We start from the raw sequence: 27,205 nt of genomic DNA on the forward strand, positions 1-27,205 counted from the left end.
TCAGGGACTTCAACTGTTCCCAGTAATTTAGGTCCTTTATCATACTTGTGTGTGCCGTGAAAGTTTTCTGTACATTCTCCAGGTCAGCAATTTCACCTGCCTTGAAGGGGGCAGTTAGTGTACAGCAATATTCCAGCCTACAGAGAACAAGCGATTTGAAGATAATCATTATGGGCTTTGCGTCCCTAGTTTTGAAGGTTTTCATCCATCCAATTTTTTTTTTTTTTTTTAGATGAGGTAGATACATTATTGTGGTCTTTGAAGGCGAAATCCTCTGATATTATCACTGCCAGGTCCTCCACATTAGTTTTTCGCTCTTTGTGGTCAGAATTTGTTTTATAGCCTGATAAAGTTTTAATTTCCTCAAGTTTTTCATATCTGAGTAGTTGAAATTTCTCTTCATTGAACTTCATACTGTTTACTTCGGGCGGTATAAAGATTTGGTCGATGTCCACTTGGAGTCTTGCAGTGTCTTCGTTGGAAGACACTACAGAGCAAAAAAAAAAAAAAAAAAAAAAAAAAAAAAAAAAAAAAAAAAAAAAAAAAAAAAAAAAAAAAAAAAACTGGCATTTGCTTATATTGTTGTGTTGTTCACGATGATCCCTCCTGACATGCAAGGATCAAAGTATATACCTCGATATTTCACTGAATGTACTGTTGTGATGGATTCCCCGATTACAGAGTACATTCTGTGGGTCTTTATCTGAGACTATCATCTGCATACAAGAAAAGTTTACGCTTAACACTAATGGGCCTGTCATGTACATAACATAGAAACGGTAAGGGACCCAGAATATTCCCTTGGGAAACCCCACAAGTTATCAGCAGGGGTTCTGATTCAGTAGCTTTTACCTTGACAATTTGTTTCCTGTCGCCCATGTATGACTTAAACCAGTCTCCAGAGCCTATGCTGACAGCTTGTAGTTTCTTACACAATACTTTACCGTTAACTGTACTGAATGCCTTTTGTAAGTCTAGTGTCAACATTCCTATGAGATTCCCTAGGAACATTTGAGCTAAGTAATTCCTCATGTTGATTAAGGAGGTATCGGTTGAGTGAGATCTGAAACCTGACTGGTAACTATGTAAGATGTTATCATAAAACTAACTACTGATAACAAACTAGCATTTTGAACATCACGCTGAATATGCTAACAGGTCTATAATTGCTGACATCTAACCTACAGATTCTTATTTTTTTTTTTAAATTGGGGGTGACTCTGACCCTGAACCCCCACGCTGTTGGAGGTGATGAATAAATTTATTGTGTACGATATGGGGACTGACAGTTCAGAGACACCAGTCAATACACAGCTATATCCTATGAGTACAATGCCATAATTATTTGCTGCTTTGACGCATCTGCTTTATTGATAAACAATATAACACAATCTAATACTATTAATAATAATCTTCATATCAACAAGTACATGTTAATGTATACAGGCCTAGTTGACATCAGTAACATACTACTATATAGAAAGCTCCTGGTTATCCAGAACTTTTCTGGCAACCTAGGTTAATCTTGTTTCCCAGGATGCCACCCGCTCCAGTCGACTAACACCCAGGTACTACTTATTTCTAGAGTACTGAAAAGGGTTATAACTGACCATAATTTTTAAAGGGGTGGATTATTAAGCCAGAGGAAGGCCTCGGTCAGATGACCAAAAGCTCCAGCAGCGGGTATCATCTGACTCAGACCCGCGTCAGGAAACACTTGTCCTGTTTCCTGACGAAGCTTACCTAACCTAACCTTATTTCTAGGTGAACAGGGACAGCAAGTGTAAGCTGACACCCAAGTACCTACTTACTGCTACGTGAACCGTGAGGCCTGGTCACAAACCGGGCAGCGGGGGCGTTGACCCCCGAAACCCCCCTCTCCAGGTATACTCCAGGTAAAAACCTAGATACCTACTTACTCCTAGGTGAACAGGGACATCAGGTATAAAGAAACAGGGCCAACATTTCACCTGTGTCGGGGATCGATCCCGGAGTCTTAGTGACACTGAATGAGGGAATTGGGGGAACGAATATAGTAAAAAAATGCAATATATGGGTTTAAGAAAAAGGTTGGAAATGAGAGAAGAAGATATAAAATAATAATACAGCAAGTAATTTATGTCAGATATAGGGAATATAAATAAATAGTATAAATAATGAATGATAACTGCCACTAAATTGTCATGAATAAACAGTGTAGTAATGTATATACACTTTAAGTTATGAATAAACAGTGTAGTGATATTTATACATTTAATCATGAATAATGTCAGTCTGAAATTTTTCAATAATAATTAATAATCACAATAAGGGAAATGAAAACCCAGTCAAAATTTCTTTATTTATAACACCGCTAAAACTTAAGAACATAAGAACATAAGAACGAAGGAACACTGCAGAAGGCCTACTGGCCCATGCGAGGCAGGTCCAAGTCTCCTACCGGCTTAAGCCAATGCACCCAACCTAGTCAGGTCAGGTCACATTGACTTAAGGGAGGAACACGGCAACCGACCTGGTAACACAAGCTATCAGGTCTAACTCACACCCACCCACATCTACTCATGTATTTATCCAACCTATTTTTAAAGCTATACAACGTTCTAGCCTCTATAACGGTACTTGGGAGTTTGTTCCACTCATCCACAACTCTATTACCAAATCAGTACTTTCCTATATCCTTCCTGAATCTGAATTTTTCCAACTTAAAACCATTGCTGCGAGTCCTGTCTAGGCTAGATATTTTCAGCACACTATTTACATCCCCTTTATTTATTCCTGTCTTCCATTTATACACCTCAATCATATCCCCCCTAATTCTACGTCTTTCTAGAGAGTGCAGATTCAGGGCCCTTAGTCTATCCTCATAGGGAAGGTTTCTGATACATGGGATCAACTTTGTCATCCTCCTTTGTACATTTTCCAGAGAATTTATATCCATTCTATAATACGGTGACCAAAACTGTGCAGCATAATCTAAATGAGGCCTAACCAAGGATGTATAGAGTTGAAGAACAACCTGAGGACTCCTATTATTTATGCTTCTTGATATGAAGCCAAGGATTCTATTAGCTTTATTGCGAACACTTATGCACTGTTGTCTTGTGCAAGAAAGGTATAAAATACCGACAATATGAAAGTTAAGACACATGTGCAACATCTGGATATCTTTATTGTAGTAGACGTTTCGCCATCCAGTGGCTTTATCAATACAGATTCTGTCTTCCTATTATGTCCTAGAATCTGTATTGATAAAGCCACTGGATGGCGAAACGTCTACTACAATAAAGATATCCAGATGTTGCACATGTGTCTTAACTTTCACTGTTGTCTTGGTTTCAGATTACTGCTAACCAGAACTCCTAAATCTTTTTCGCAATCCGTAATATATACACCTCACCATTTATACACCTCAATCATATCCCCCCTAATTCTACGTCTTTCTAGAGAGTGCAGTTTCAGGGCCCTTAGTCTATCCTCATAGGGAAGGTTTCTGATACATGGGATCATCTTTGTCATCCTCCTTTGTACATTTTCCAGAGAATTTATATCCAAAACTTATACATTATAATACAATTAGCTAGAGTAAATTAACTTTTCTAGAAAACTGTATTTGTGTATACCTAAATAAAGTTACTAAAATCCAGTACACGTTTTATACATTCTTGGTCAGGTTAGTTAAGTCAAGCTAGGCTTACCAACCTCACCTATTTGTTTATTAAATTGCTACCACGTACATTATTTAATGATAATTATTTTCTGTGTTTTTTTCTGTTACATGATTTATATATACTGTTATTATTTTGGTTTTATAATTAATGAATATTCTCATTTGATAACTTACCTAATTATATCTGTCGTTTGCTCCTCTAAACCCATCGTTGATATATATATATATATATATATATATATATATATATATATATATATATATATATATATATATATATATATATGTCGTGCCGAATAGGTAAAACTGGTCAGTTAGTAAGAACTCATTTAAAATTAAGTCCTTTCTAAAATTTTCTCTTATACGTTTAAAGGTATATATTTTTTTCATTTATGTTAATGTAGAAATTAATAATTGTGAAATTTTTTTACATAATTTTCCTAAATATAGAACATATTAAAATGTGATGCTATTTGGACCCTTCGAGAAATTTTAAGTGAAGGGGAGTGTGGAACAGCCGAGGGGGGGGGGGGCGCCACAGAGAGACGCCATGATGAATTTAATGTGTGAACACTGGTTTGAATTGTGCAATGTAATCAGGTGTTCTCGAAGGCCAGTTGGTGTATTTCGGCCTCAATCCGTAATTTAGAAATTGCTGACACGTTCCTGCTGAAGAATTGGAATAAATAGTGTGGAAAAACCGTTACAATTCGGTAAAAGGACGGAGAAATAAAGGATTCCAATCCTTCCAAGCAACACACCTTAGCTAAGTGACGCTTACCCATAATGCACAGTAGTTTTTGCAATGTTCATCGTAAACTCTAGGTGTAGTGTTTAGCGATAGGGTGTGTTCCATCAGCATTGTCTTCCTGTGACAAATGATAAGTTAATGTGTATAAAATTTAGTGTTCTAATGATACAGGAAAAAAACTTCCCTAGTCTCTGTAAAAATATTCTCGTTAACCATTTCTAAGTCAGGTCCTAAAATCATATACAAGCCACATTAATCTATAATTTATCATTATGGTATTAATGTTTAATATTGTAATTATTAATTTAATGTTAGGTCTAACTTTTTTTGTGGTGGTAGTAGGGAGTGAGCATCGAGGGAGTGACAGTTTGGTAACCTACTCTGACTAAGTCCCACTTACCTCACCCAAATTACTTGCTGGAAATAAGTCAGGTAACACTCTGTTAACCTCCTGCTGGTAATTTCCCACAATAATTTTATACCAAAAAAATCCTTAGAAAACTTATCTAACCTTATTATATCAAGCGCAATTTAATTTAGCCTAATCCAACTAAATATATTTTAGATAAGTTTACAATAATTTAATAATAAACAAAGACAATGAAATACATTTTTTTTCGTTAGGTTCAGAATGATTTTTGCGAAATTATTGCATACACAAATTTTTGCTTGCCTTATTCGGTAAGAAGAGCGTTGCTATTTAAACCAAAATAGTAAGTTTTACCTATTCGGCACGATATATAGTTTGGTTGGAGAAGAAAATATTCAAACAGCTCCAGGGAGAACCTTGAGTTTTCCCTGAGGTACGTTTATTGTATATATATATATATATATATATATATATATATATATATATATATATATATATATATATATATATATATATATATATTCCTCATACATATAATTGACACTACAGTTAGTTTGGCTTGTGCAGCTCTTAGTAGAGATATCTTCTATCAACCTGGCAGTGTGTGTATCAGAGGTCAGTGGTCACAGTGGTTAGAGAGGAAGGTGCAGAAGGTGGAGTATTTTTTGCAGTACATACTTCTTTCACTGTCTGCTGAACACCTCCAGCATGACTAGGTGTATATACAGTCATTATTGACTCATCAAATGATCTCTTTAAGATAATGTGTTAAGATGGTATCAACATTTGGATTAAGCGTTCTGGTCAAAACTATTTTTGTCTCTTACATTAATATCCTGGCCACTTAGAGTGGTTATATTCTTATCAACTTTATATAATTTATCCATGGTGTTTGCTGGTAATGCATTTCTTTAACTAGAGAGATACAACTACCTGTGTCAATAAAGAATGTTATATATTGTTGTTAACTTTAATTTTGATGGTGGGTCCGCCATTTATAATTATATTATGACCCTTTACAAATTTATTGCTTCCCCTGAGGGCCACGAAATTGTTTTAAAGGTACAATTTGTTTTAATATGTCCATTCTGTCCACACTTCCAGCTTGATAATTGTTTGTTGGAAGGTTCTCAGATAACTGGCATAGGAACAGGTTCTTGTGGATATAGAAATTGTAGCGTTGGGAACTTCAGAATTATGGGGTTCATTTATGTAAGGAATTCTAATCACATCACCTCTCAGACCTCTACCTTCAAGCAGGAATAAATTTGTGATCCTCCTTAACTTTCTTTGTATCAGATGCTAATTAATGAAAGTACATTCTGCAGTTACACTCAGACAATAATGTCTGAACTTCCATGAGATCCCATCCACGAAAATTTACCTTCAAAATCTCGTTTTGTTACTCATGAGTGTGGGAGGGGTTTCTATGAGGGGTGTGGTTGAAGTGCCTGCTAGGAATATGGGTTGGGTGTTAGTCTGGGGTGTGGGTGGGGTGCTAGCAGTAGTTTGAGTCAGGGTGCTGGTCAGGGGTTTGGAAGGGTGCTAGGCAGAGGCGTGGGTTTGGTGCAAGGCACAGGTGTGGTTGTAGGTGCTGGGAAGGGGTGTGGGAGGGATTCTGGGCAAGGGTTCTGGGTAGGGTGGGAGTTGGAGAACTGGACAGGGAAGTACGAGGGTGGGGTGGTGCTTGCGTGTTGGAGGGGTGCTGGTGAAACGTATTAGTAGAAGTGCTGGTCAGGGGTAAGGTTGGGAGTGCTTGTCATGTGGAAGTGCTTGTCATGTGTGGGAGTGCTTGTCATGTGTGTGGATGGGGTGCCTGTCATGTGTGTGAGGGTGCTTCTCATGTGTGTGGGTGAGGGTGCTTGTCGTGTGTGTGGGTGGAGGTTCTTGTCATGTGTGTAGGTGGAACTGCTTGTCATGTGTGTGGGTGAAGGTGCTTGTCATGTGTGTGGGTGGAGGTGCTTGTCACGTGTGTGGGTGGAGGTGCTTGTCACGTGTGTGGGTGAAGGTGCTTGTAATGTACTCACCTATTTGTGGTCGCAGGGGTCAATTCATAGCTCCTGGCCCCGCCTCTTTACTGTTCGCTACTAGGTCCTCTCTTTCCCTGCTCCATGAGCTTTATCAAACCTCATCTTAAAACTATGTATGGTTCCTGTCTCCACTACATCACTTGTCAAACTATTCCACTTTCTGACAACTCTATGACTAAAGAAATACTTCCAAACATCCCTTTGATTCATCTGAGTCTTCAACTTCCAATTGTGACACCTTGTTGCTGCGTCCCATCTCTGGAACATTCTGTCTCTATCCACCTTGTCAGTTCCTCGCAGTATCTTGTATGTCATAAGAACATAAGAAAGGAGGAACACTGCAGTAGGCCTGTTGGCCCATACTAGGCAGGTCCTTTACAATCCTTCCCATTAACAAAATATTTGCCCAACCCAATTTGCAATGCTACCCAAGGAATAAGTTTTGATGTCGTTATTATGTCTTCCCTAACCCTCCTGTCCTCCAGTGTGGTCAGGCCTATTTCCCTTAACCTTTCTTCGTAGGGCATTACCTTAGCTCCAGGACTACTCTTGTTGCAAACCTTTGCACTTTCTCTAATTTCTTGACGTGCTTGACCAGGTGTGGGTTCCAAACTGGTGCTGCATATGCCAACATGGGCCTGACGTACACGATGTAGAGTCTTGAACGATCCTTTTCCTTGAGTGAGGTTTGCAGTCTTGGCCCCCAAGCCACCCACCCTGTGTGGATGGGGGTGCCTGTCATGTGTGTGGGTGGAGGGTGCTTGTAATGAGTGTGGATGCGGGTGCTTGTCATGTGTGTGGGGAGAGGTTGCTTAATGCCTAGGCATAATAGAGGCTCTCTTTGCATTGCAACCCACTATTGTAAATGCAAAATCTCAATGTACTGTTTACCTGGAGTTTACCTGGAGAGAGTTTCGGGGGTCAACGCCCCCGCGGCCCGGTCTGTGACCAGGCCTCCTGGTGGATCAGCGCCTGATCAACCAGGCTGTTGCTGCTGGCTGCACGCAAACCAACGTACGAGCCACAGCCCGGCTGATCAGAAACTGACTTTAGGTGCTTGTCCAGTGCCAGCTTGAAGACTGCCAGGGGTCTGTTGGTAATCCCCCTTATGTGTGCTGGGAGGCAGTTGAACAGTCTCGGGCCCCTGACACTTATTGTATGGTCTCTTAACGTGCTAGTGACACCCCTGCTTTTCATTGGGGGGATGGTGCATCGTCTGCCAAGTCTGTTTGCAAAGACATAAAATAAATAAATAAATAAATAAGATAGGGTTTTGTTCGGATTTTAACCCCGGAGAGTTAGCCACCAAGGATAACCCAAGAAAGGCAATGCGTCATCGAGGGACTGTCTGTCTGATTTCCATTGGGGCCCCTCAGTCTTGTCCCCCAGGATGCGACCCCACACCAGTCGACTAACACCCAGGTACGTACTTGCTTGGTGAACGGGACAGTAGGTGTAAGGAAACGTCCACATTGTTTTCACCCTTGCCGGTGATCGAACCACGGACACTGTGTCAGGCGAGAGCGCTTCCTACCAGGCCACGGGACACCCCTGTAATGGGTGTGGAGTGGGAGTGCATGTCATGCTTGTGAGTGGGGGTGATGGGAGGGGTTGCAGGGTGTGGGGTGGGGTACCTGGGTTGGGGTGTTAGGTGGGTGTGGGGGGAGAGGGTGGGTACGCGACAGCAACAGCACCCACAGTAACACACTGTCTCTCACTCAGTCTACGCTGCTCCTGCCTCGCCTCAACACCTCGTCTGTGTAACTTGTGCCACAACTACCACCAAGATGCCACGGGACTCTGCTGCCAACCAACTCAGCGAGTTCAAGAAGACCCAGACGGTAAGTGTTCATCACTCAAAAATATATTTGTTCAATAAACTGGTGATGCTGCTGGTTTGCATGATAGTTGCATCTTGCATGTCTTGTTCATTGCATGCATAAAAATAACTTGTTGGATTGAAGGTTGAATCTACGTCTTTGCCTATAAAAAAGTGAACGGGTAATCATAAGTAAAATAATTGACATTATCATTGCAACAGGAGGTTTATCATTGCAACAGGAGGTTCATGCTGGATGTTAAACTGCGTATGTTATATTCCAGGACTTGGCATACACTTTGACCACTTTGTTTATTTTGCCAATGAATCAAGTTGGTCATGACGTTCGCTAAACTTCATGTCATACTGATTTATATGTTTTATAGCCTATTTTGAGTAAATATTGGGATATACTAGATTATCCTAGATTAAGTCATCATAAGTAAGTTTATTCAGGTTCCTTTGCACAAAGTTTAAGGTTTTTCAGTTTTCTTGTATAGTAACACATATTTAAGTTGCCTGGGATGATCCATGAAAGTGGGATCCCTGTGTTACTTGTGTGAACATTTTGCTTATATGTATTGTAATGGTTCCTGGGATCACTGCCTGGAATATACATGGAGGGTCACCTCCCTCACGGCCTGGTCCGTGACCAGGCTTTACAGTGGACCAAGTCCTGATCAACCAGGCTGTTACTGCTGGCTGCACGTCGCCAGTCGTATGAATCACGGCCCGGCTGGTCAGATACTGACTCGAGATGCCTGTCCAGCGCATTCATGAGGACAGCCAGGGGTCTATTGATAATCCCCCTTATGTATGCTGGGAGGCAGTTGAATAATCTTGGGCCCCTGACACTATGATGCCTCTTAGCGTACTTATGGCGCCCCTGGGGGAATGTTGCACCTCCTGCCGAGTCTGTTGTTTTTGTAAGGGGTGATTTCCATGTGCAGATTTGATACTAGTTCCTCTACGATTTTCCAAGTGCATATAATTATGTATCTTTCTTGCCTGCATTCCATGGAGTACAGGTCAAGGGACTTCAACCGTTCCCAGTAATTTAGGTGCTTTATTGTATGTATATATGCAGTGAAACTCTTCTGTATATTCTCCAGCTCTGGAATTTCACCTGCCTTGAAAGAGGCCATTAGTGTATAGCTGTATCCCAGCGTAGAGAGAACAAGCGATTTGAAGAGAATAATTATGGTCTTGCTGCAGCTTTGAAGGTTCTCATTATCAATCCCGTCATTTTCCTAGCAGATGTGGTAGAGACTGTTGTGATCTTTGAAAGTGAGATTCTCCAACATTATCACTCCCAAGTCCTTTACATTAATGTTTTGCTCAGTTTTTGGAATTTGTTTTATACTCTGATCCAATTTATATTTCCTCACTTTTTCCATAGTGGAGTAATTGAAATTTGTCTTCGTTGAGATTCATATTGTTTTCCGAGGCCCATTAAAGACTTGGTTAATGTCTGCTTGGAGATTTGCTGTGTCTTCAGTGGATGACACTGTATGCCTGGAGAGGGTTTTGGGGGGTCAACGCCCCCACGGCCCAGTGACTAGCCCTCATGGTGGCTCAGGGCCTGATCAACCAGGCTATTACTGTTGGTTGCTTAAAAACTGATGTACAAACCACAGCCCTGCTGATCAGGTACTGACTTTCTGTTCCTGTCCAGAGCCTTCTTGAAGACAGCCACAGGTCTATTGGTAATCCCCCCTAATGTATGCTGGGAGGCAGTTGAACAGTCTTGGGCCCCTGACACTTATTGTGTTGTCTCCTATCATTGGGGGGATGTTCCATTGCCTGCTGAGTCTTTTGCTTTTATAGGGAGTGATTTTCACATGCTGATTTGGTACTAATCCCTCTAGGATTTTCCAAGTGTATATAATCATGTATCTCTCCTGCCTGTGTTCCAGGGAATACAAGTTGAGGAACTTCAGTGGAGGACATGTCACATAGGAGAGGCCTGAGGATATAATTAATAAATGAAGTGAAGGTTGCTTTAGTGGTTGGAATGCTTAGTGTTTATAATTTGGAATTTGTTGAATTTTGTGTAAAATTGGCAAAATTACTGACTTTGGGCACTGTTGTTTCTTGTGGTCAATTGATAGAACAGAAGGCATACTAGCAAAATAGCCAGAAACTGGGATGGTTTGAGTAATGGAATATACCAAAATAGCCAGAAACTGGGATGGTTTGAGTAATGGAATATACCAAAATAGGCTTCAAATTGGGTGAAATCGCTGTTGTGTACAGAACTAAAGGACTTCCAAGTTTGTGCCTACATAATTCTGTAGGTTTTCCATCAAATTTTACATTTTTGGTGTCATTACCTTTAGGAAAAGATTCTTTTAATTTTAGAAGAAAACATTATTATTATTATTTATTAATTTGGAACTCCAGTGGGACTTTTAACTTTGGGGGTCATGGCAATGAAAGGGTTAAATATTTGAAGACAGATTTTTCCCATTCTTTTATTTAAACTAATCAGTAGTCTTTGTAATATTAAAGTAGTAATATTAATTAGCCTTATAAATATTGTATAATATAGAAGACTTTAATAATGTTACTCTGATTAAATCAAAATTTGTTTAGAATGCGATAAAAAGACTAGTATAAAATCATATGCCACCAAACTTTTTATATGGGTTCTAAATCAGCAAGCATTGTTACTAACTATAATGAATTAGGAATTATTAAATAAGTCATCATTAAAATATCATCAGAAAAAAATGCTCTTATGGCAAATCATGATTTTGGAGGAAGTGCCTAATGATGACAATAATAGTTGAAACACCAAATTGGGAGAAATTTGAACTAGGTCTTGTTTGTCGTAAAGCAACTCTGCATTGCAACACAAGAGATTTCTTATTTACTAACCACAGCCATAACACTTTATCAATAGATATGCACAAAAGAAAACTCCCTCAGATTTAACAGAGGATATATAATACAATTGCATTATAGCTCTGTACCAAATGATACCTGGAGTTTACCTGGAGAGAGTTTCGGGGGTCAACGCCCCCGCGGCCCGGTCTGTGACCAGGCCTCCTGGTGGATCAGCGCCTGATCAACCAGGCTGTTGCTGCTGGCTGCACGCAAACCAACGTACGAGCCACAGCCCGGCTGATCAGGAACTGACTTTAGGTGCTTGTCCAGTGCCAGCTTGAAGACTGCCAGGGGTCTGTTGGTAATCCCCCTTATGTGTGCTGGGAGGCAGTTGAACAGTCTCGGGCCCCTGACACTTATTGTATGGTCTCTTAACGTGCTAGTGACACCCCTGCTTTTCATTGGGGGGATGGTGCATCGTCTGCCAAGTCTTTTGCTTTCGTAGTGAGTGATTTTCGTGTGCAAGTTCGGTACTAGTCCCTCTAGGATTTTCCAGGTGTATATAATCGTGTATCTCTCCCTCCTGCGTTCCAGGGAATACAGGTTTAGAAACCTCAAGCGCTCCCAGTAATTGAGGTGTTTTATCTCCGTTATGCGCGCCGTGAAAGTTCTCTGTACATTTTCTAGGTCGGCAATTTCACCTGCCTTGAAAGGTGCTGTTAGAGTGCAGCAATATTCCAGCCTAGATAGAACAAGTGACCTGAAGAGTGTCATCATGGGCTTGGCCTCCCTAGTTTTGAAGGTTCTCATTATCCATCCTGTCATTTTTCTAGCAGATGTGATTGATACAATGTTATGGTCCTTGAAGGTGAGATCCTCCGACATAATCACTCCCAGGTCTTTGACGTTGGTGTTTCGCTCTATTTTGTGGCCAGAACTTGTTTTGTACTCTGATGAAGATTTAATTTCCTCATGTTTACCATATCTGAGTAATTGAAATTTCTCATCGTTGAACTTCATATTGTTTTCTGCAGCCCACTGAAAGATTTGGTTGATGTCCGCCTGGAGCCTTGCAGTGTCTGCAATGGAAGACACTGTCATGCAGATTCGGGTGTCATCTGCAAAGGAAGACACGGTGCTGTGGCTGACATCCTTGTCTATGTCGGATATGAGGATGAGGAACAAGATGGGAGCTAGTACTGTGCCTTGTGGAACAGAGCTTTTCACCGTAGCTGCCTCGGACTTTACTCTGTTGACGACTACTCTCTGTGTTCTGTTAGTGAGGAAATTATAGATCCATCGACCGACTTTTCCTGTTATTCCTTTAGCGCGCATTTTGTGCGCTATTACGCCATGGTCACTCTTGTCGAAGGCTTTTGCAAAGTCTGTATATATTACATCTGCATTCTTTTTGTCTTCTAGTGCATTTAGGACCTTGTCGTAGTGATCCAGTAGTTGAGACAGACAGGAGCGACCTGTTCTAAACCCATGTTGCCCTGGGTTGTGTAACTGATGGGTTTCTAGATGGGTGGTGATCTTGCTTCTTAGGACCCTTTCAAAGATTTTTATGATATGGGATGTTAGTGCTATTGGTCTGTAGTTCTTTGCTGTTGCTTTACTGCCCCCTTTGTGGAGTGGGGCTATGTCTGTTGTTTTTAGTAACTGAGGGACGACCCCCGTGTCCATGCTCCCTCTCCATAGGATGGAAAAGGCTCGTGATAGGGGCTTCTTGCAGTTCTTGATGAACACAGAGTTCCATGAGTCTGGCCCTGGGGCAGAGTGCATGGGCATGTCATTTATCGCCTGTTCGAAGTCATTTGGCGTCAGGATAACATCGGATAGGCTTGTGTTAATCAAATTTTGTGGCTCTCTCATAAAAAATTCATAAAAAGGCATTATTGGCTCGCCTGTTTACCTTAGGTCTAATATGCAAAAATTCAAACTTTTTGATGTATATTATGTAGATTTAATCTTAGATAGCCCAATACAATCACTGCAACTTGTTTCCATCGGGGCCACTCTGTCTCACTACATTCATCTTGTACACTTTTGTGCTAGATTTAAGAAACCTCTCTTCAGATGTTTATTTTATGTGAGAGGTTAAACGTGTACAGTTTTTCTTTTTGAGGACTGATTGAGCCTGGTTCTTTGTCTGCCAAATTTGATATTGCGAACAGAACCGTTATACTACATGAACTAGCCAAAATGAATATTGGTGGTAGCTTACTCTGCTGGATAATAGGATACCTGTCAAATAGAGTATCCTCTGTCCTTTACCAAGGCTTCAGAAGTGATTCTAAAGAAATGTCTTTAGGTACACCGCAGGGAGGAGTTCTTAGTCCCATGCTATTTAATATTCTGATTAATGCTCTCCTAAATGCTCTACCTGCCTCACCTAAACATATAGCTATAAGCTATGCTGATGATATCATGATCCATACAACAGGGCATAAGAAGATGAATACCATTCTTAATGAAGTTCAAGCAATTTGTAATCGACTAGGCCTCATAATATCTTCCTCTAAAACTAAGATATTAACAAGCAAACGACATCCCCCACCCATCTATTTGCAGGGTGAAATCATTAGCTACGTTAAAACTTACAGATATCTTGGTGTAGATGTACCCTTTAACAAATCCACTATACCACAACTAAACAAGAAATGTAAAGCTAGGCTAAATGCTCTCAAAGCTGTTGCTGGCTACAATCCCAACTATGGTGCAAATGTGAGAATCGTGAGAATGATGTACTTAGCCTATGTTAGGTCCTTAATTGATTTTGCTGCTCCCATGTTGATATTAGCTAGAGAAAGTTCCCTCCGACCCTTGGAGTTAATGCAAAATGAAGCTCTCAGGATTATTCTTGGCTGTCCCAGATCTACAAAAGTTCTTAACATGAGGAAGGAGCTTGGTATTTCTAGTATCAGTGATAGGATTGTTGAAATTAACACTGTACTCGGTATTAGAATGTTGAGAAACGAACCAGACACTGTCACAGTGAATCTTACCAAGTGTCTAGAGGTAAATACACACAGATCTAAATGGATTGTGAAAACGTGCAATTGCATTAAGTTTTATAACCTGCATGAACTGTATCACTGTAGGCAACAAGAGCATTTCACCCCTCCATGGAAGATGTGTTCATTTAATATCACATACCTACAAGTCCCTCCCAAGAAGCTCATTGCTAGTAATCCCTTCCTTAAATCTCTTGTTAGAGCAACTGCTCAAGAAGAAATTTCTCACCTAGCTGGTAGTAACAAGTTATCACAAGTTATATACACTGATGGATCTAAACAGGAGTCTTCTGGCAGGGCTGCATCTGCTCTTGTTGCCACCTCCCTAGTTAAGAACGATAATAAATTTGTTGAGTTAGGCATAAGAATTAACAACTGGGCGTCTACACTGCAAACTGAATTGTTTGCAATCCTAATGGCGCTAAAGCTAACCTATGACACTGAGCTTGACTCTATCATCATTACTGATTCTATGTCATCATTGAAGGCTCTTGGCTCATATAATGACTCCAACAACATGCTCATTGGGGAAGCCAGGTATAGATACTCAAAAATTAGGGACAAAGGAATTAATGTACAATTGCTATGGATCCCATCACACATTGGATTACTCCTTCATGATAAAGTTGATATGTTAGCCAAGAAGAGTATCGAGAAGGAGAATGTAGAATATAACTTTGGTATAACTGTGTCTAGCATTAGGAATAATATTAGGAGAGAAGTAAATAATGAAAATGATTGTTATAGGAATGCAGTTAGAAGCCTGAGTAGATCTATAACCCACTATGATAACATGAACGTAGATAAGTATGTTTATGGAGCAACTTGCAATGTGAACAGACTGACTGATGTTGTAGTGGCCAGGCTTAGGCTTGGTTACAAGTACTTCTGGCAGTTTGGGAGACACACAGATGATGATCAAACTACAGTGGACCCCCGCATAACGATGGCATCACATAGCGATTATTTCGCATACCGCTTACTTTAATTGCAAAAATTTTGCCTCGCATACCGCTTAAAAACCCGCTTACCGATTTTCTTCCGAGACGCGTCCAATGTGCGGCCTGAGCCACGCTCACATGTTCCGCCGGTGGCATTGTTTACCAGCCAGCCTCCGCGGTAACATCCAAGCATACAATCGGAATATTTCGTATTATTACAGTGTTTTCGGTGCTTTTTCTGGAAAATAAGTGACCATGGGCCCCAAGAAAGCTTCTAGTGCCAACCCTACAGCAATAAGGGTGAGAATTACAATAGAGATGAAGAAAAAGATCATTGATAAGTATGAAAGTGGAGTGCATGTCTCCGAGCTGGCCAGGTTGTATAATAAACCCCAATCAACCATCGCTACTATTGGTGGTACAGCTGCTGCTGCTGCTGCACTGTCAGCTGCTGCTGCACTGTCAGCTGCTGCTGCTGCTGCTGTAGCACCGTTGTTGGTGTGGCTTATTGAGAATACCAAGAAACAATTAACCCCAGAGGATTTGCCACCCAGGATAACCCAAAAAAGTCAGTGTCATCGAAGACTGTCTAACTTATTTCCATTGGGGTCCTTAATCTTGTCTCCCAGGATGCAACCCACACAAGTCGACTAACACCCAGGTGAACAGGGAAAAATGCCTGGAACTAGTGCTCATATTGGTGAATTTAAAGCCAGCAAAGGTTGGTTTGAGAGATTTAAGAATCGTAGTGGCATACACAGTGTGATAAGGCCTGTTCTGGAAGAAAATGCCAAACAGGACCTACAGTACTCAGGAGGAAAAGGCACTCCCAGGACACAGTGTCTCATCAGTCATTGCTGCATCTTCAATAAAGGTAAGTGTCATTTATTCTTCATTTAGTAGACTAGTACATGCACAATATATACTGTGCATGTACTACTCTACTATTGTGCATGTATCCTTCTCTTTGTGTGTTTGAAAATGTATATTTCATGTGGAAAAAATTTTTTTTTTCATACTTTTGGGTGTCTTGCACGGATTAATTTGATTTCCATTATTTCTTATGGGGAAAATTCATTTGCATACCGATTATTTCGCATAACAATTACCCCTCTTGCACGGATTAAAATCGTTAACCGGGGGTCCACTGTGAATGTAAATTATGTGATCAGGCATATGGTCACTCTCTTGAACACTTTGTGCTTAATTGTCCACTTATTGAGGAATACAGAGACAGACAGTATAATAACCTATGTGACATGTCAAGATATCTTATTAATGAAAATAAGATACCAGATATACTAAGCAAATTTCCTAAATTTGCTTGTAACAGATAAGTGAACTATAGATATGTAGATATAAATCCATATGTATTCCTGTTAACCCTTTGGGGCCTAGTTCCTAGGCCTTTTGTGTATCCATATGCTCTCGCGCTACCGTCCACAGGATGGATATGGGGTGCACAATAAACTAGCCACTTCGGTGGCAAAATCTAATCTAATAAATTTTTTGATATGCTGTCTGTGCTTTTTTCAGAGCAAAACATTATCTATCGATGAAGTCTAAATTTGGTGTTTCAACTATACAACTCTTAATTGCATTGTTCTGCTTGATAATATAGATTGCATAGTTTAATATTATAACACTGTTGAGAGTACCTTACACTAGTATCATAATGATAGGTTGCATCCTGAGCAAGATAATTTTGTTAGTAAAGTAGTACATAGTTTATTTACCATGGTACATAGTAAGCCATCGATATAACAGACTCCACTACAACGGACTTCTAAAATCATGGGGCAGATCCACTGGGTTAATAATAATAATGTTTTTCTGTGAACCTTACAAAAAAATGTAGTTAAATGTACAATAGTAAGCACAAAAGAAAGCCATTAATTAATCAACTCATTTTGAGCAGCTAATCATAAGGCTTACATACTACTGATCAACTAGATACTGTTAAGTAGAAAAAGATGTTTCTGATATAATGGACATGTAGAAAAATCCTGTAAGTGTATTATATTGAGGGTTTACTGAATTACATCACACAGTTTTGTCACATGGAAAACCCTTAAATTAACAAAATTCATTTCCCCCTCATTTAATGTTATACTAAAATGTGATAGATTTCCCATTGTGAAGTTGAATATTAAAATTTTAATACATTCCATAATACCTATATTATTACTCTTTTAATACTTAATAATATATTATTCTTTTGACTTGATTGATTGCACATTTGAGTGAGACATCTCTGTCTGGCAGAAGCATAGTTGAAGAATTAGACATACAGACGTTTTGCCATCCAGTGGCTTTATCAGTACAAATTCAAGGACATATTAATTGGAAGACAGTAGAACTATGCAAAAGATGAGGTAATCAGTCTCTCAGCCTTGAGTTAGTGAAGAGTACTGTAGTTGTGAAGAGTCTGGAGCACAGGCATGAAGATTGGCATTTATATACTGTTGTCAGATGTTGCACATGTGTAATTCTTCAACTTGTCGGTATTATATACCTTACATGTACTACAGAAGCATACGTAGCTGTTCCTGAAAATACCATGGTTATAACCATGTTATCTTACGTGGTTATGGTTTCTTAATTTTTTTGTACATAAATTACAAAATATATATCCTAGAAACAAATAATTTTATACTTATGTAAAACATTTATGAAGTAGGCCAGTTGAGCATCCCGTAATTGTTTTGTACTGTATTTGCAAAGATTATTTCATTTACACTGTAGCTCACTTTTATATGTAAAAACTTCATCAGTATAATGATTGACTGTACTCAATAACAAGTTTTAATTGAGTATTTAAAAAGTGCATATATTTTGTGGTACAGCTCACCGGTCAGGCATTTGACTTTTTTGCTCAAGATTTCACCAGTCATTGTCACATTGTATTGTGTTGGTTCACAAAAAATAACTAATGAAAGCTTTACCTGTGAATGCTTTTGTTTTTCTATTGTTGTAACCAGGCTTTCCCTGATACCTACTTCTATGAAAGAAGTCAGTGTTTAGTTCTCTATTAAAAAAAAAAACATGTACTGTACATAGGTACTTCACCCCTTCACCTCAGAATTGAAAGTGCTCACAGTGTTGACAGTTTTCAAAAGAAAATTTTTTCTTCCTAATGGTAGAGAATCTTTTTGTGAAGGCATTTACAACAAAAATACGAAATTTGATGGAAAATTTACAGAGTTACGCAAACGCCAAGTTAACAGACAGGTGCAATTTATGCATCGGCAGTTTCGCTCACTTTGAGTTCTATTTTAAGCCAATTCCATTGCTCAGTTTGACCAAATTCTCAGATGATGAGAACATTCAAAACTAGGGATGCCAAGCCCATGATGATTCTCTTCAAATCACTTATTCCGTCTACGCTTGAATATTGCTGTACACTAATGTCCCTTTTCAAGACAGGTGAAATTATAGACCTGGAGAATGTAGAGAGAACTTTCACAGTATGCATAAGTACAATAAAGCACCTAAATTACTGGGAATGGTTGAAGTCCCTTGACCTGTACCCCTTGGAATGCAGGCAAGAAAGATGCATAATTACATGTATATACACTTGGAAAATCCTTGAGGAACTAGTACCAAATCTGCACATGGAAATCACTCCCTACAAAAGCAAAAGACTGAGAGAGAGATGCAACATCCCCCTAGTTGAAAAGCAGGGGCACCACAAGTACACTAAGAGAACACAATAAGTGTCAGGGGCCCAAGACTGTTAAACTCCCTCCCAGCATACATAAGGGGGGATTACCAATAAACCCCTGACTGTTTTCAAAAGGGCACTTAGGACAGACACCTAAAATCAGTACCAGCCGGGCTGTGGTTCATACATCTGTTTGCATTCAGCCAGCAGTAACAGCCAGGTTGATCAGGCCCTGATCCACTTCGAGGCCTGGTCACAGACTAGGCCATGGGGGGCATTGACCTCCAAAACCCTCTCCAGGTATACTCCAGGTAGTATGACTCCTCTTCAATAGAACGGGTACCTATCTCTACTGTTTTGCTTGTCGAATACTTTTGTGTGACTTATTTCTAAATCTGTATACAAAGTACCTTAATTCTGATGTTACAGTCATAATGTCAGCATTTTTCTAATCTTCCAGTGACTGCAAAGTGTATATGTTGTAGTCTAGATGTTGCAAGGAGTTCCATGTTTTGTAAATACTATTATGATTCATTGTTCTTGTCAGTCTTTTATTAATATTATTATTATCATCTCGGTTTATCATGAGATAAACTGAGATGATTTATGACAAAATATTTCTGACCACTCTTAGTAAATTGATGAAAGAATTATATTATCTAATATATTTTCTCTATAATTGTACAGCACTTGTGTAATTTGAATAGCATGATGAAAATGCTCCATATTTAAAATGCTTATTTTTTTTTTTTTTTTTAACAAGAAACTTGTTTTCTCATAACTTGAAAGGTTAAATGTTATTATACACCAATACAAGCGTTATACCAAATTGTTGTTACTCAGGACCTCAAAATGCCATAAATTGTAAACTAATTTGTTTCAATATATAAAATGTCAAATATTGCAAACCTGTTCTAGCAAACTAACCTAATTGCAAAACTATCTGATCATTATAAGTTAATATTAAGGCTGCCTGAAATGCTCTGTATAACATGAGGCATTCTCTAAAGTAGATGAAACATGTTTATTAATCCTGTGTAATATACTTTATAAAGTTGTTCGTCTGTTTGATATCAGTAACTCTCTAAGCTGGTGTTTAGTACATCCACTGTAGTTATAAATCCTTTCATCTAAATTAAAATTAACAGTATTTTATTTTCCAAACTTTGTTTAACTTTTTAGATATACAGTATACAAAATCTCTAAATAATGTTCATAGTTATTAATACTGTAGTTTAAGTATAAAAGACAGGATTGGAATTTCAGTTCCATAGTGATAGTGTAATTAATATAAAATCTTTTACCTTTTGCTAATATCATATGGTATATATAATGGAATGAAAGGCAAGATGATTATTGTAGTGTGTTGCCAGGTGGTGTAGAGATAGAACCTTGTTCATGATGAGGTGAAGGTGTGTTGCGACTTGCTGCTTTGTTGCTTCTCTAACCCACGCTTTGACCTTCACTCGCATCTCCAAGGACTAGGGGCTATTGACACCAAATATTTTTTTTTTATATATATATTCTGAAAAGATATGAAGGTATATGATCTTATCAAAAGGTTTCTTTATATACAATATTGGAAATTTAATGAAATATGAACACTAGTTTGGCAGGGGATTAAAATAACCTCATTATTGATTAATATATACACTCATTTTTTTCCCTAAGTGTGCCAGTAATAAAAGTGATTCTGGTCATCTTTTTAATACAATAGTTGGTCTAGATTTGTTACCATTAATGGCAGCTTTCATTACTTGGTCACAACACCCAAGTCATGTATAATAATGATGATGATAATCTTATTTCTACAAGTACATGCACAAGATGTACAGTCCTAGCTGACATCAATGACATACAGTGGAACCTCAAATATCGAACTTTCTTCGGTCCAGAAGGCTGTTCGAGTGCCTTTACCGAATGAATTTATTCCCATCAGGAATAATGTAAATTAGATTAGTCCATTTCAGACCCTCAAAAATACACTTATAAAAGCACTTACAAAAATACACTTACATAATTGGTCGTGTTGGGAGCAGTTTGATTTTTGAGGTTCCACTGTACTACTACTACTACATAGAAAGCCCCTTGTTATGCAAAGCATTTCAGGCAAATTAGGTTAATTTTGTCCCCAGGATGCAACCCACACCAGTCGACTAACACCCAGGTACCTATTTCACTGACAGGTGAACAGGGACAACAGGTGTCTTAAGAAAACATGTCCTAATGTTTCCACTCATACCGTAGATCAAACCTCAGACCTCAGTGTGAGCTGAGTGCACTAGCAAACTAGGTACGGGACACCTGCTATTATAATATTGTATATTAAAAATTATTTCTATCATCAGTTGAATGATAGAAATATATGCAGTATATGTATATATATTGTACTGGATACATGACCAAAAGCTCCTATGACTGAGACCCACGTCAGGAAACACTCATTTTGTTTCCTGATGAATCTTGCCTAACCTAACCAGTATATATGGTATATACACATTACCTGTACTACTTGTAAAAAGAAGTTGTAACTATCTTTAGAGTGGCTTGAAGAATGTCTTGTTTACTTGTCGAGTTCTCTGTATGCTAGTTGTTCGTCTATTAAGAAGCTTGTAGGTAATGCCTTACACCACCAGATAGTACTATAACTGTAGATTCATAACAAGGTAATATTTGTAAATTTGATTTAGATGAAAATGTTATTTTTATGATTTATCATGATATTGTTACTGATGTTTCCTGTGAATCTAGTGGCCTAGAGTACTTACATCACTTACAGCCTTGAGTTGCTGCATAGTTGTGGGATGTTCTTGAAAAACCTGTTCCTCAAACCCCCTGCATATCCTGCTCTTGCTTCTTATCTGCACCTTGTCACACCTGCCACCCTGCTACCCATTGAGGTAGTTTGGGCATTTAGAGGGGGCAGAGCATAAGACAGTGACCAAGATGGTACATTAATCCAGGAAGAACGGGTATTAGTAGTCCCAGGAAGGGTTGGGAGGAGGGTGGAAAAGAGGTTTTAATTGGTAGGGGCTCCATCACCTTTTTTCCATGCCACTAGACATATGTCCATTACATAAACTTTAATAATAATAATAATAATATAATTTGGAATTTGTCATTCTTGAGTGCTTTTTACTTAATGTTTTCTCATAAGTTAATTTTTTCCTTAGGCTCCAGAGCGTCTGACAACAGGCCTAGGATGTCCACTTTCCGACAGGCTCAACTCCTTGACTGTTGGGCCACGAGGACCCATACTACTTCAAGACTTGCAACTGATCGATGAAATGGCCCACTTTGATCGAGAACGCATCCCAGAGAGGGTAGTGCATGCCAAGGGTGCCGGTGAGTGCCCTTTCCTGACTACTGTGCTCATGTCCAATACTGGTAGTAAACAAATGAATTGTTTACTCCAGTAATTAGCACTTTTAATTAAGTACAAGTTTCTCTTTGTGGTTTTGCTTTGTGAGAATTCTCTTTTATGTGGTGACTACATTTTTTTTTTTTCAACGAGTCGGCCGTCTCCCACCGAGGCAGGGTGACTACATATCTAACACTAATTCACCGTTATGCAGCACAAATTCACTCAAGTGTCTTGCATCAAGTGAAAAGGAAATGGACAGTTGGCCATATGAACTTGTACTGTGCCTATTTAAAGCCTGGACTAGAGGTGAAGGGAGGGAGGGACAAAATTGTAGTAGGGAGATACCATATTTTGCAGCTTACTAGATGCATTTTATTTTCTATAAAATTCCTCCAGAAATCACCCTGCATCCTATAAATTGAAGGTCAGTGACGGGAGCTGTAAGTTTGGGGTGTAGGGTGGGCTGTAGCTCTCCCAGTTACATCCGATGCTGAGCCATTGAAACTAAACAAGTCCTGTAAGCCATATCTTATAAGTCACGAAATATGGTATGTGTTCACAAGTTCATAACATGTACACTTTAATCCAGATAGACAGACTGGTTGATTATGATTGAATTCTCTGTTCTGAACTGTAGTTTCTCTCATTTGTTATTCCTCTTTTATTTTTTAACAGTTGCAGTTATTCTTTATTTATATATACATGTATAGCTGTTTGGTGATTTTTTGTAAAAATATTTGCTGATTTAAGGTGAATTTGTTGCAGAGATTTAATAGCTCATGTGTGTGTGAATTTTCATGTGAACTGCCTCCTGGGGTTATCTCTGCTAAAACATTATTTGCTACATTCCACCATTTTAGGTGTCTTAAGTAAAATCGCCCAATTGCAATGGTCATGTGATCATACCATCTAACGGTTATTGGGTATACATGGAATACATATATACTGCACATAGTATAGCTACTACTGACAACTAGTGGGAAGGTATTTACCTATGCCTGCATAGGTTACTGAGGAAAAAATTGGTTAGACATCCTTTAATAAATTGCTGCATTACTTATATGATACTATATTTTTATTCTTCAGGTGCTTTTGGATACTTTGAGGTGACCCATGATATTACCAAGTATACCAAAGCAAAGATATTCAGTGAAATTGGGAAGCGTACACCATTAGGTGTCAGATTTTCGACTGTAGGTGGTGAGAGTGGCTCTGCTGACACTGCCAGGTAAGGACCAACATTCTCCTCTTTTTCTAAAAATTTTGTGTGAAATGGGTATATTCACCTTAGTTTTTTCAGTTAACTTCTCCCATTTGCTTGAAATTCTCTGTATACTAAGTGGCTTTCTGCGTGCACACCTAAATGTCTCCCATCTCTGTACAAACATTGTGCCATGCTGACATAATCTTCAATCTTTAATTCAGAAGCATGTAGACTTTATGGGAGTGACACAGATAGCCCTAACATGAATTATAATTGCAGGAATAATTTTAATAAATGTTTTTTTACAGGGACCCACGTGGGTTTGCAGTAAAGTTCTACACCGAAGATGGAAACTGGGATTTAGTTGGCAACAACACTCCAATCTTCTTCATTCGAGACCCAGTTCTTTTCCCATCCTTCATTCACACACAAAAGAGAAACCCTGTCACTCATCTTAAGGTATAAGCAGTAGGTCAATGAGTTTAAATAAAGGTTCTGTACATATTCAGGCATCTTTGAGCATGACTTTGGGAATTAATTTTTCTTTAATCTGGTGTAAAACTTCAGATATGTTGCAATATTATATCGATAAATAAATATAGTAGAGTTTTATACTCAGTTTCTCTCTATTTTTTATTTCATATGAACTTAGGAGCTAAATTTTTTTTTTTTCATTCACACAGTCAAATCTTTCCAAAAATATGAAACAAACTTCCAGTGCAATATTAACCCTTAAACAGTCCAAACAAATCGATGTTCAAATTCGTAGTGCTACAAAAGTAGATCTACTTTTTTTTACATATTTTTAAATGTAACAAAAAAAATGTAGATAAAAGTTTTTTTTACAAGTTTTCAAATGTAAAACAAAAAAGATCTACATTTTTTTACATACTTTCAGATGTTGAAAAAACGTATATATACGTTTGGACCATTTAAGGGTTAATAGCAAAGAATATCACAAATATATTAGGAAGTGAAAAGATATTGTAATATAACAGAGTCATTGTCAGCACAGATAATTAACATTGTAGACAATGTCCCTAAACTTGTAAATACTGTATACGTACAGTGGACCCCCGCATAACGATTACCTCCGAATGCGACCAATTATGTAAGTGTATTTATGTAAGTGAGTTTGTACGTGTATGTTTGGGGGTCTGAAATGGACTAATCTACTTCACAATATTCCTTATGGGAACAAATTCGGTCAGTACTGGCACCTGAACATACTTCTGGAGTGAAAAAATATCGTTAACCGGGGGTCCACTGTATCATGTATATGGTTGAAAAAAAAATATTGTAGAATATGTGGTAAAATATATGACTGGGCATTGATGATTAAATATTTAAAATATTTTAGGATGCAGATATGTTCTGGGATTTCATGACCTTGAGGCCAGAAAGCACACATCAAGCGTCTTTCTTATTTTCTGACCGAGGAACTCCTGCTGGCTACATGTACATGAATGGCTACGGTTCTCACACTTTCAAGTTGGTTAATGCGAAGGGAGAAGCAGTATACTGCAAGTTCCATTACAAGACTGACCAAGGAATTAAGTATGGCTTAAGTTATTGTTACTTGTTATTTTCTGTTTTGTTAATTATATCTTATGTTTTATTCAAGGAAATTACAGATGAATGGCTATACCCTTACCCGTGGTCACAGGCATCTGGGGATCGCTTCTCAAGTGAATATTCTAAAAATATGATATGTTAACTCGGAGAATTAATAAGAGTTGTGTTATCTTTGTAGCATCAGAATTTTGTATCGTTTGGTAATGAATACAGTATTAGGCTTCCTAAGAACTGTTCTGCATAATTCTCTTTGAATTTTACTTTATGATGCATTTCAGATTTTATGGCACTGTATAGACTATATTACATAGAGTAAATTAGAATTAGCCTTACAGTGCATTAATAAAATGGTAGAGGGTGTGGTTTCTCAGGAATATTTTTTTCCACAGCATTCACCACTTGGAAACTGTGCTGTGGTTTTTACATTGTTGAACCTCACAGCGTATTTCTATAAATTATCATGTCCCATATTTTAATTATTTGGGTTGCATCTTTTACCTCTGTTCTTCCACTAGCAATTACTTATTAAAGTAGCTTCTGTTCTTATAGCTTCTTTATATACCTATGAATTTTACCAAAGTTATGTGTAGATTTCATAAATAAAGGCTTTCAGTGTTTCCAGTACTGCAGGGAGAGGGCAGATATAGTGATTTAAGATTATTGTTGTTATTATATTCATTGGGAAGTGCTGAATCTAGAGGTCATAATACACAGCTGAGGAATGGAAGGTAATCAGGTTTGATCCAAGAAAGGGGAATAGTACTTCAAATCCATTGGATCAAAAGCTTTTAACTGTTAAAGAGGGTCTCCCCAAAAGGGGATAACTATTTAAGAAAAAGTGGCCTCTGTGACCCTGGGTTTTACAAAATAATTTTTTTTAGCGAAAGTGTAAATAAATATATTAGAGGGTGATAACTCTTGACAAAATAAAGAGGTAGTTTTAGGAATATGAGCCATTATCAGTTTATAAAGGTTTATTGTGAATAAATTCTGCTGATATATACAAGATAGTGTTATCATTGCAGAGCAGTGGGTGCAATGGGAAATACTCTTACTTAATAAATCTGCCAATTTTTAAGAATATGTAGTTATTTGGAAAGATTTCTCATTACCTTTCTATTTTTACCTTGTACAGGGTTTGTCTGGTTCTTCATCAGGTTCTTTCCTGTTTTAAATTCACTCATCTCTCACGTGCATCAGTTTGTGAAGTGATCGTTTTTTTTTTTTCACACGCTGGCCATCTCCCACTGAGGCAGGGTGACCCAAAAAAGAGACAAAAAAAGAAAACGCTTTCACCATCATTCACACATAATTACTGTCTTTGCAAAGGCGCACAGATATGACAGTTCAGATGTCACTCCAAACAGCAAATATCCCAAACCCCTCCTTTAACCCTTTTAGTGTTGGTCCTGTTATATAATGGCTTTGAAGCCAGTGTCAGTCCCGTAGTACAATGCCATTAGCTTAACTTGTTTAGATAAGCTGTGAGCAGTAAATTTGGGCCTAGATATGAGCAAATGGGTCCATGCAGGAAGTGTGCACCATTTTTTTTTTTTTTTTTTTTTAACTAGTCGGCCATCTCCCACCGAGGCAGGGTGACCCAAAAAGAAAGAAAATACCTAAAAAGAAAATAATTTCATCATCATTCAACACTTTCGCCTCACACACACAATCAATGTTTTTTGCAGAGGTGCTCAGAATACAACAGTTTAAAAGCATGTACATGTACGTATAGATACACAACATATCCCTCCAAACTGCCATTATCCCAAACCCCTCCTTTAAAGTGCAGGCATTGTACTTCCCATTTCCAGGACTCATGTCTGGCTATATAAAAATAACCGGTTTCCCTTACTCCCTTCACTAAATATTACCCAGCTCACACTCCAACAGCTCGTCAGGTCCCAAATACCATTCGTCTCCATTCACTCCTATCTTAACACGCTCATGCACGCTTGCTGGAAATGTTTTTCA

At 38.5% G+C, this 27,205-nt stretch overlaps 1 protein-coding gene across 1 annotated transcript in view; it reads left to right on the top strand.

Moving 5' to 3' along the window:
- The first annotated feature begins 8,498 nt into the window (after positions 1-8,498).
- The window catches only part of Cat (Catalase), a 42,446-nt gene continuing 23,739 nt past the window's right edge, over positions 8,499-27,205 (top strand). The window contains exons 1-5 of the mRNA XM_053771460.2: positions 8,499-8,659; positions 22,262-22,433; positions 23,539-23,680; positions 23,965-24,115; positions 25,017-25,213. Of these exons, the coding sequence (XP_053627435.1) occupies positions 8,606-8,659; positions 22,262-22,433; positions 23,539-23,680; positions 23,965-24,115; positions 25,017-25,213 (716 nt within the window). The 5' untranslated portion in view covers positions 8,499-8,605. The remainder of the gene's footprint in view (positions 8,660-22,261; positions 22,434-23,538; positions 23,681-23,964; positions 24,116-25,016; positions 25,214-27,205) is intronic.

The sequence above is a fragment of the Cherax quadricarinatus genome, chromosome 5 (genome assembly GCF_038502225.1).
Source record: "Cherax quadricarinatus isolate ZL_2023a chromosome 5, ASM3850222v1, whole genome shotgun sequence".
Classification (NCBI taxonomy): Eukaryota; Metazoa; Arthropoda; class Malacostraca; order Decapoda; family Parastacidae; genus Cherax; species Cherax quadricarinatus.